This window comes from Acomys russatus, chromosome 23, assembly GCF_903995435.1.
Source record: "Acomys russatus chromosome 23, mAcoRus1.1, whole genome shotgun sequence".
NCBI classification, from domain to species: domain Eukaryota; kingdom Metazoa; phylum Chordata; class Mammalia; order Rodentia; family Muridae; genus Acomys; species Acomys russatus.
In genome coordinates, this window is record NC_067159.1 from 31,017,423 (window position 1) to 31,029,098 (window position 11,676).

Here is an 11,676-nt window from a genome sequence, read left to right on the forward strand (position 1 = left end):
TAGAGAACAATGGACTGTAGAGTGAGCCTGACTCTTTTATGCCTCAAATGTTTGATGTGAACAATGAATGTTAACTTCAAGGTAATAGTCTTTAGTTAACTAGGCCACCCATTATGAAGAGGAAAGATAGGAAAGAGTCTTGTATTAACAAGTATCCAGGCAGAATTATAGTAGCCTATTATTAATTCGGTGTCTGACAGATTCTTTCACAAGGAACATCTGTGTGCATGGTGTTCCCTAGAGTTGGCTGGTATAGCCAAGAATTGAAGTAATAATTTTTTTTAAAAATAAGCTTTATCTATTTTTAAAAATTAAAGAGGGTTTGTATTGAACTGAAAAGTCTAAGTAGTATGGCTGGCCTGGAAAACTTTAAATATGTCATTGTTTTTTTTTGTTTTTTTTTTTTTTTTTCATGAATAGTGGTTTGTATAGTTAAACAAAAGCCCCGAACAATCTTTATTTATTGTATTCTTTCTTCCTGAAAAATTTCAAGGTGAATTTATTGCTAGACTGTGATAAGTTAATAATTTCTTAGAGTCGAAGGAAAAAAAAATGTTGTTAAGATGTATTCTTAATCTTTAAAATTGATAGACATAACACATTTAGTTTTTGAATTCAGGGTTCCTGTCTATGGGAATCTGGTACTTCAAGTAATACTGAAAAGAAAGGGTGTGCAGAAACAAAATTTTAAGAATACTTACCTCCACTGGCATATTTGAAAGTGCTGAGTACTCCTTGGGGTGAATGATGGATATGTTGTAAGTTGCCTTCTTGTTGGGTTCATCAAAACAAGGGAAGGACTTCCTGGCATCCGTCGGTTCATGGTCGGTAGCAGCTATGCTCCTTAGGAATAAACACAGACACCATGCATGCTGCCCTTTCTCACAATCCCTGTGTTTCTATGCCTACAGAAAATATAGGCAACATTACTACAACTATTAACATTGCTTTTCCTGAGCTCCATCTTAAAGACTATCTGTGCCTGTCAGTGGGTTGTAGAATCCTGAGGGTGCTCTACCCCAAAGCACTGAGCAACAGGGAAGCAAGCACAAGCAGAGCCAACTGCCTGTTTCTAATTCTGTTGGGAGCTGTGAGCAGGTGTGTTCTATCACAGAACAGAAAGGTGGCTTCTCACTCCCTCTGGCCCCATGCCACATTCTTCCTTGCTTATGCTGCTCATTTTCAGGCAATCAGTGCTGACCTGGTGAAGTAAATGTCAACCTAGTCTAAAGCCCCGTTTTGAGGGCTGAGGACATGGTTGGTAGTGGATCGCCCCCTTGATTTGTGCAAGGCCCTGGGTGCCATCTATAGCATAAGTCTTTACATCCAAAAGCTCACTTTTGAGAAGACAACAGCATTCCTGATGGCTGTTCCTAGGCGAGTACTTGTATTCACTAAATGGGTAATGCTTAACATTTCTAGACTTTAAAAGTAAAAATACTGTATGAATGTGTGTATATCACAAAGAATATGAAGCTAAAAAGCCAGGAGGAGTGTTTCACTCCTCTAATCTCAATACATGGGGGGCTGAACAAGGAAGATTACTTTTAGTTTCAAGCCAATCTAGGGCACACACAATCAGATTCTGTCTCAACAACAACAAAAATCCACAAGACAATTAAAAACCGCACAAAGTCACACACGTACATACACATACAGAGAGAGAGAGAGACAGAGACAGAGGCAGAGATGGAAGACAAACCACCCTCATCACAACAAAAAATCTTTTCATTTATTCTAAAGGTACTATTAACGCCCCATTTTTATACACACACACACACACACATGCACGCATGGGCATGAGCATGCACACACACACACACATGCACGCACGGGCGTGAGCACGCACACACACACATATGCATGCACGGGCGTGAGCACGCGCACACACACACACACACATGCACGCACGGGCATGAGCACGCACACACACACAGCATACTTGTACTAACACACATCACAAACATTATTCTGCTCCCAGATGATGAATTCCAAATGCCGTTCTCTACTGGCAGGAGCCACGTCTCCTTAAAGGGGCTGCTGCTTCTAGAGCTGGGTACCCAAACTGTGGTGGTGTACACCTTTAATCTCAGAATGTGGGAGGCAGAGGTAGGCAGATTTCTTAGTTCAAGGCCAGCCTGGTTTACATAGTGAGTTCCAGCACAGCCAGGGCTATTACACAGAAAAACATTGTCTCAAAAAACAAAAAACAAGAAGAGGAAGAAGAGGAAGAGGAAGAAGTCCATAGTGACTCAGATCACCTTGTCATCCCAAGAAAGTAAGAACTACTCAAAGAAATCGTGTGGGTGGTGCATGCCTTTAATCCTAGCACTCAGTGAGGCAGAGGAAGGCAGGTGAATTGCTGTGAGTTGAAGGCCAGCCTGGTCTACAAAGCAAGTCCATGACAGCCAAAGCTACACAGTGGAACCTTGTCTAAAAAAGAAGTAAGGAAGAAAGAAAGAAAAAAAGAAAGAAAGAATCATGGGAACAAGTCAGAAGACACAAGTATCGCTTTACAGGAATACCACTTGCCAAACCTGGTAAACTGGAACATCAACATCTACAGAATAGGATTATAACCCATTGGATAAACCAAGAACCCATGAATCCTTTCTTGCTTAAAACAAAAACAAAACCAAAAACCCTGCCTTTTACATTTTTATTTATAGTGTGTGTCTATAGGGTGGGCGCACACTGTGGCAGAGTGTGAAGATCTGAGGACATTTAGTGGGAGTCAGCTCTCCCCCTTCCACCATGAAAGTTCAAGGAATCATACCCGGGTCATCAGGTTTGGTGGCAAGGGCCTTTGGGTAAACTGAACCATTGTTTTGGTTAGTTTTTGCCAACTTAACAAACTAGTCATCTGGAAAGAGAAAGCCTCAACTGAGGGCTTACTGCTAGCCTGTATGTGGGTCTGTAGGGCATTTTCTTAACTCGTGATTGCTGTGGGAGGGCCCAGCTCATGGAGGCTGGTGCTACCCTTCAGCAGGTGGTCCTTGGTTTCATAAGAAAGCAGGCTGAGCAAGCTATGGAGATTAAATCACTAGTAGCATCCTCCATGGTCTCTGTTTCAGTTTCTGCTTCCAATTCCTGCCATGAGTTTTGTCCTTGATACCCCTCATTGATGGTCTGTGACAATGGTTTAGGCCAAATCACTTGTCCTCAAATTGGTTTTGGTTAGTGTTTTATCACCACACAGAAGCTAATTAAGACAGCCCATGAACTCTTTCTTTTATTTCAAGTTTGACTTAAATTTTTTTTTAAATAAATTACAGACATTTTATTTTGCAATGCTAGAGATCAACCTTCATGTATGCAAAACACACACTCTACCATTGAGACACATCCCAAACTCTCAGAGACCAAGACACTCTACCAGTGAGACGCATCCCAAACTCTCAGAGACCAAGAATTTTAGAAGGAATACAGGATTCAGAAAAATCTTCAGTAGATGCCAAAAGAATTGAATAAAGACATATTTGCAGCTGGGTGTGGTAGCACATGCCTTTAATCCCAACATTCAGGAGGCAAAGGCAAGCAGATCACTGAGAGTTCGAGGCCAGCCTGGTCTACAAAGTGAGCCCAAGACAGCCAAGGCTACATAGTCAAACCTTGTCTCAAAACAAACAAACAAACAAACCAAAAAAAACCATCGGAAACTATCTGAACCACAGGTCTAAAAATGAACATCAAAAAGCCAGATGACAGTGGCATACACCTTTAATCCCAGCACTTGGGAGGCAAGAGGTAGAGCTCAGTGAGTTAGAAGCCAGCCTACTCTACAGAGTGAGTTCCAGAACAGCCAGTGCCACACATAGAAACCCCGTCTCAAAAAACAAAAACAAAAAAGTAACATCACCAACAATAACTAACATATAACAATACAAACATGGGCTGTGGCTCCTGGTGACATCACTTCCCAAATAGTACACAGCCTCAGTTACTTCATACTAATAGAAGTGCTCATCTGACATACAAATATATATTTTAAATCATAAAAGAGCCACACAAATGGAAACTGAGGGGCATTCTCAAAATAACTGGCCCATCCTCTTTGGTACTTCTGACACCAAGAACGACGAAAAAAAGGTTGGGGAATCACTTGGGTTTGAAGGAGGCGGCAGTACTGGACATGTTTTCAAACTGGCTTGTTGGGAAGAGGAAAAAAACTGACAGGCCATTTTGGAGTCAACTGAAGAAATCGGAGAGTGAGCCCTAGGTTGTGCAACTGTTTTGATGCTAAATTCTTTGATTTTTTTTTTTTCTTTCTTTCTTTGTTTGGTTTGGTTTTTGGTTTTTCAAGAGCAGGTTCCTCTGTGTTAGCCTTGGCTGTCCTGGACTCGCTTTATAGACCAGGCTGGCCTCGATCGAACTCACAGTATCCTCCTGCCTCTGCCTCCCAAGTGCTGGGATTAAAGGCGTGTGACACCACGCCTGGCTAATTTTTTTTTTTTTTAATTGCTGTATAGTTGTTAGACAATGTCTTATACTTAAATACACCCTGATGTTAAGACAAAATGAGTTCTTTAAAGAGAGAGAAGAGACGGTCAAAGGGGAGCAAAATGTAAATAATTGATGAATCTGGGTAAATTATTTTTACAAGTTCCAAGTATCATTCTTGTAATGGTTCTATAAGTTTGAAGTGGTTTTTTTTTTTTTTTTTTTAAATCAAGTTAGCCAAGAAAAGCCTTAGCCAAGCATTTGTTATGCAACAGAATAATTACTGATTAGCATGATGTTAACAGTTCAGTAAACCGAAATTTTATTGTTTTGTTTTGTTTTTGAGACAAGGTCTCATAGCCCTGGCTGCCCAGGGACTCACTATGCAGACGAGGTTGTCCTTGAACTCACAGAGATCCACCTACCACTGCCTCTGTAGGGCTTAAAGCCACCAAGTCCTGTAGTAAACTTTAACTTTAAACATTTTGTAGATTCGGTTGTACTGGGTTGTAAATACATCAGCCTCTGAAAAATCCCTTATGATTTCCCAGGGTAGGAAGGTCTTACGATACAATGCAGGAGGGACCACTCATGCTCGCTCGGATGCCTTTCCTTTTGAATTGTTTCGACTTCTAATTTTCACCCCCAGAGGCAAAGGAAAAGGAACAATCATGTTTCAGTTTAATCCAAGTCAGAAATAAGGCAGCAAAATGATGAGAGATGAGAGAGAGAGAGAGAGAGAGAGAGAGAGAGAGAGAGAGAGAGAGAGAGAGAAGAAGAAGAAGAAGAAGAAGAAGAAGAAGAAGAAGGAGGAGGAGGAGGAGGAGGAGGAGCAGGAGGAATCTGGCAAATGGCTCAGCCAAGCACATCACAAAAGCCTAGCATATCCAGGAAATGAAGCTGCCTTCCGGGAACAGTCATTCCTCATGTACGTTTTCAAATGTCAACTCACTTTGGGGGGGGGGCGGGGATGTTAGAGCATAAACTCCTGAAAAGTCAGGTGAGAGAAGAATGTTTACTCCTCTTCCCTTCTCTCCTTAAAGTGGCTCCAACCAATTGCTCTCCTACACTAGGGAGTTAGTTCTTGCTTTTGCTTGTGGACAGAGAGCAGGGGAGAACAGCAAGTGTGTCAGTGCAGTGGGTCTGTTTTGCTTTGGTAGCCTTCTCAGCGGTCACACCGTGTCTAACACAATTATGGTGGCCAGTTGTGTAGGGGAAGTAAATGGCATTAATCTCCATCAGACAGGCAAAATGTGTATTGGTTTGCTGGCTTTGGGTTGATTGTTTTTTCTTTCCCTCATCAAAGTGCAGAGCCCTGGGATTTTATTTTATTTTATTTGTTTTGTGTTTGTTTGTTTGTTTGTTTGTTTGGGTTTTCAAGACAGGGTTTCTCTTTGTAGCCTTGGCTGTCCTGGACTCACTTTATAGACCAGGCTGGTCTCGAATTCACAGTGATCTACCAGTCTTTGCCTCCATGAGTGCTGGGATTAAAGGTGTGTGCCACCACACTCAGCTGAACCCTGGGATTTTAAGGGGAAAGCTCTTCTAAGAGGAAAATAATTTGAGATTCTAATCTTTTCCCTTCCCAAATGTGACCCAGTGTTTTCAGGCTGTTAGAACCTAGTTACCAGAGTAAGACTTGCCTATCATACATTAGGGATCTTCATATGAAGTAAGTCCTTTGAAATGTTACAAGAGTTCCAAACACATCCCATGCTATTCCCTGTAAATCTAGAAGGTAAACTGTGCATTCTTTGCCTTTCTGACTCAGGGCCATGCTGAGTGGTCCAGGTAGGTCTTGAACTCCTCATCCTCCTGCCTCAGCTGCCCCAGTGCTGGCATTATAAGTATGTGATGAACTAGCCTGCTTCCATTTTAGGCTTAAAAGCCATTTTATAGTAAAGACAAATTAGGTTCATTCTCAAGGGTAGGGCTAGTTCCCACCTGTGACCTTAACAACAAATGGTTTCTGTTCCATGTAAGGGGTAGCATGCCTTTGTTTCAAACAGTTATTATATTCACCTGTGACTGCCTGATGTTATGACTACCTTGTTCTGACCTTGCAATCATGTCTTTGTCTCAGGAGGTTAATATATATATATTTATTAATTTATTCATATAATATCTCAATTGTTATCCCTTGTATACTCCCATTTCTCCCTCCCTCCCATTTCCCCCTTACTCCCCTCCCCTATGACTGTGACTGAGGGGAACTTCCTCCCCCTGTATATGCTCATAGGGTATCAAGTCTCTTCTTGGTAGCCTGCTGTCCGTCCTCTGAGTACCACCAGGCCTCCTCATCCAGGGGACATGGTCAAATATGGGGCACCAGAGTGAGGTTCTTATTACTGTCTTGTTATGTTTATGTTCTGAGCCTGTAACCCTGCCTATTTTGCCTGCCAAATCCCTGTCTTCCTCACATCCAGTGCTGATCTCTTGAACCCTACCTTTAGGGGGCGGTAGCCCGTGTACATAAATAAAAGAGCTTGCTTTAATGAGTTTGGCCATGATGCTTTAGGTTGGAGGTCTTTCTCCTCCAAGCTTTGTACGACCACACCAGGCTAAGGCTCTCTGACACAGTGCTTTCTGCAGTCTAAGGTATTTAAAATCCATTATTATTTCCCCCAGGGCTATGCTCTGGGGGAAAATATGTTGTGTGTAAGTCCTATACAAACATATTTTAAAATGGTAACATGCCAGGTGGTGATATATCCCAGCACTTGAGAGGCAGAGACAGGCAGATCTCTGTGAGTCTGAGGCCAGCCTATTCTACAGAGTGAGTTCCAGGAAAGCCAGAGCTACATTGTGAGAACCCTGTCTCAAAAAACCAAACACAAACAAGGAAAACCAAAAAAAAAAAACAGAAACTTGTTTCTCTCATGGTTACTGAAGAATTCAAAAAACTCTGTTGATATATGGCCAACTCTTTCAGTTGTCACCAGGCTTTCCTAAATGCTACGCAAATTTGAAAACAAGGTGTATATTATAGCAAATATAAAGTGATTTTTATATCACAATCTTTATTTCACATTAAAAGTCCCTTTTGAAATCTGAGCTGGGCTGCAAATGAATGAGACGTGCCCACCAACAGCAGGGGATACTCCAAAGTGACTCTGCCATGTTCTGAATAATTAATTACACCGGGCAAATGTGCTGAGCAAGGCATTTATCAAAGGGCTTCCCTGGGCCATGTTAATAAGTCACTCACTGGACTTAACACATTAAAATCTTCTTCCTTGTAGCTTATTAACTCACCATCAGGGAGACCCTCTGTCTGTCTTCCCTGGTTACAGCATACCAAGGTGTTTTTGAGAAAGCTAAGGCAGGAGAGGTAATGTTGAAAGTTACAGCCCTGGTCACTCTGTATCAACTTTAGAAAAACAGAACCCAAAACAACTGGGTTATCTCATAAACCACTGGCACCAGGCTCCCACTAATGACGCCCAGGCTGTGTTTAACAACTTAGTAACATGAGCCAGCGAGACAAAAAGCCAAATCTGGCTTAGATCCTTCAGCAGAAAGACTTTCCTGACTTAGAGGTAACAACTAACAATACAGTCTGTCCAGTCACGTACACAAGCTGCTCAGCTGACACAGAGTGGTCACTCGCACCCCAAGGGAGTTGTACGGTGGATTGAATGAACCAGTTCATCACTTAATTCCAACTCCTATTGCTTTGTATGCAGAAGAAGCCAAGTAAAATTTTCTTGCTTCCAAAATAAAGAAAAAAACACTAGCCCTGTAACAAACATACAAGACCTCCTCATAAATCTCTCTACGTAGATAACTATTTTATTTTCCTTTTTTCTCAAGACAGGGTTTCTCTGTGTATCTTTGGCTGCCTTTGGCTGCCTCACTTTGTAGACCAAGCTGGCCTGGAATTCACAGTGATATGCCTGCCTCTACCTCCCCGGGATTATATGCTCATAGGGTATCAAGTCTCTTTTGGTAGCCTGCTATCCTTCTTCTGAGTGCCACCAGGCCTCCCCATCCAGGGGACGTGGTCAAATATGGGGCACCAGAGTGAGGCTCTTATTACTGTCTGTGTTTATGTTCTGCACCTGTAGGTGCAGGATTATAGGTATGTGCCACCGTGCCCGGCTAGACTGATAACTTTCAGTGTTTGGGGAAGCATCTAAACTACAGCTAAAGTGTCAAGATCAAAACTTCACGGCTGAGGATACACATTTCCGTAAGTGATAATATATGTTCCCGTAGACACGCTATTTTCACGCAGCTACCAAATCTTATCCTCAACTTTGGTGTTTTGCTTCAGAAGTATTTACCCAGATTCCTACCTGCTGCTATATCTAGCTCAGGCTTCAACAGGTCTAAAACTGACCTTTTCCTCTACGCCAACTCCTCCCATTTCCAGTATCAACTAGAAGCCAAGGTGCTTGGCATCTTGGACTGATAACCTAAGCCCCTCCCCACCATGAGTCAACCAGCAGACCCGAGGTACTTTTGCTCTGCCCCACCCCCACCCCTGTCTCCTTCTGTCTCCATCTGGGCATCACCTGGTTTGCCCTCCTCTCTACCCTGGTCACTGCAGCATCTCCTCTACACTTGGATGGAGGTTTCAGTCTTTCACCACCCATGACCGCTGTGCCACACTCACCAATTCTTTCTTATCCCCATCCTGACCTCCTCCTTTCTTCCAGCGCCTTCCCACAGTTATCTTTAGCTTGCCTCTTCATATAAATCTCACCAACAAATTTACTTTCTCGTTCCCACGGCGATTTTCTGGCTTTTTAACCTTCCCATTTGCCTCTATGTAAGCCCCACCATAATATCAAAAACTCAGCATAAACCCTACCAATGCTACGAAAAGCACCAGAAAACTCAAACTGGACGCAGTCATAAGTGATCATCTATAAGGTTGGTCCTTCCATTGTGTAGGAGCAGCTTAATACTCACATTTAATGGGAAAGCTGAGTGAATTCTACTATGCCTGCAGTGAGGCGTGCATCCACCATGTCATTAAGTGGAAGAATATTAAATAAAAGTCAACTCATTGGTGGATGTTTTTAACCTTTTAGCTTCTCTGCAATGGCTGTGTATTATTCATGTATAAATTGCTAAAAGTTTGCTGCTGCTGCTGTTATACTGGTGCCCTTTGTTCTGATAATTCAACTTTTAGGATAATAACTGAGTTACAGAAATAAGCAAATATGTACATAAAGGTGTATTTACCTGATGTCCTCTTCTGGTATGTTTATAATAATAATATACTAGGAGAGCACGGATGTTCAACAATAGGGTCTGGGAGAATTCAGTGCATTTATGAGATGAGATAGTGCACAATTTTTAATATCAGGTTCTTCATGTGCATATCAGATAGGAAGATAAGAAATTAGATTAGATAGCATATAGTAGTTTTATAATTATTTAATGTGTATTTTAAACACTTCTGGTTGGAATACTGCAGGGAAGTAAAACATTTCTGACTGCCTTTCATCTTGTAAGGACTTACCATTACTATTGCATGCTTAGCAATGATTGGCAGTTTCAAGACTTACCCATATACCGGTTTCAAGCACTCCCTGAAAGGCTAGGTAGAAACCGTTCTGGCCATTGAAGAATAGAACACACAGCAAACACCTAAGGACCACACCCAGACCTTTTGTAATTTTCATTAGGAGTCTTCTCCAGTAAACTGCACAAAATAGCAATCGGCACTTAATGTAATTGCTATTTCAAATGAAACTGTCATTCCTTGTAAACATGGCTGTGACATATCCCCCAAAACACCAGTAGTGAAATTTAACAAATCCACATACTCCTAAAAACCTAACATAGTGTGTGTACATGTTTAGGGTTGAATGCAGTATGTTGTGATTTGGCCTGGTGTCATTAATAAAAGACTCACTGTTTTCTCTACACCAGGTATTCCATTTACGATTTTCAAGCTCGGTGATAAGCTTTCAAGTTACAGCGAGGCAAGACATTTTGCTTCTCACATGAGCAAGCAGAATTGAAAGCAGGGGCAGACAAGGACCAGACCACCACCAAAAATAAAAGATGGAAAACAAAGGGGAAAGGAAAATAAACGTCGCAGAAGCTGAGCTCAGAGGAAGCACAGCAGCCGCACAACACATACTTTACTTGCCCCTTCTCGGTGTAGGTGGTTTTGTAAAAACCCACAAGGGAGCTGTTCAACCAGCCCGCAAACTCCATGGTCAGCAGGTAGACACTGTTCCCGGTGGTGGCGCCAAGGTCTTCTTCAGCCTGGACCACCACGTACTCCTGCTTCTTGTATTCGAAACACCGTCGAATTGGTACCTGCCTCCCGGAGGGACTCCTTAACTCCGGCATCTTGGTGATCTTGGTCTCCCTGATGTGCAGCCATAGGTCACGCGAGGGCTTGGTCAAGCTGAGCGAGATGGTCACTGTGCCAGTGTATCTGTCTTCCTCCATCAGGGTCTTTATCTCCAGGTCGTAGTGAACTGGTTGAATAAAGTCTGGCAGCCTGAAGTTTTTCCACTGGCCACTTTCATCTTCACTGTCAGGGCAGACAGTGTTGTCAGTGGGAGGAGAGTGGGAAGGAGCCGGGGTTGTGTCTCCAGAGGAGTCACACGACCTGGTGGTCAAGCCCACAGAAAGTCCCACTATTAATCCAACCGCCACCACCACTGCGCAGATGATGGCCACATGTTTGCCTTTAATGCAGTATTTCTTAGAGGGCTCTTCCTCTGCAAAGTTCATTTTTGCTCCCCGAAGTCAGAAGTTACACAAGAAAGGATGTTAAATTTAACTAACAGTCCTCAGCTGACTTCCCTTTTCAATCGGAAGGAGTCCTCTGGCTTGGCAGCCTGGCTTCCCTTTCCCACACCTTTCGCTCTGGCATCCGGTGTCTCTTCCCAATCGCCGCAGGTCCTCACTGGCTGCTCCAGAATGAATGCGGAAAACCAAGCAGTGGGGGATGAAGACTCAGAAGAGAAGCTGACTTGACAGAGGAGGACTGATGAGAATGTTGGCCCAGCTCTGTATAAACAGCGTCTCTCTGGGCCTGCCCCTCCTGAACTGAAGCGAGTTAAATATAAAACAGGGCTTGAGCCTATCGGCCAACGGGGGAGGAGATTTTGCCAAACCTCTGTCAGCAGCCTTGAGGGAGAAAGCATTTGGCTAAGAGGTGTGCTCACGATAGAAAACACAACCTTTGCCACCAGATCCAGGGCTTCTTCCTGCCGTGTGAGCAATCAGGCTTTCTCAGCCAAAGACCTTCTTGGATTTCAC

The 11,676-nt window shown here is 42.9% G+C and overlaps 1 protein-coding gene across 1 annotated transcript in view; it reads right to left on the bottom strand.

Moving 5' to 3' along the window:
* Enpep (glutamyl aminopeptidase) overlaps window positions 1-11,441 on the bottom strand; it is a 73,824-nt gene extending 62,383 nt beyond the window's left edge. Inside the window, exons 1-2 of the mRNA XM_051165574.1 lie at window positions 10,541-11,441; window positions 702-843 (exon numbers count right to left, since the gene is read on the bottom strand). Of these exons, the coding sequence (XP_051021531.1) occupies window positions 702-843; window positions 10,541-11,145 (747 nt within the window). The 5' untranslated portion in view covers window positions 11,146-11,441. The remainder of the gene's footprint in view (window positions 1-701; window positions 844-10,540) is intronic.
* Window positions 11,442-11,676: the final 235 nt, after the last annotated feature.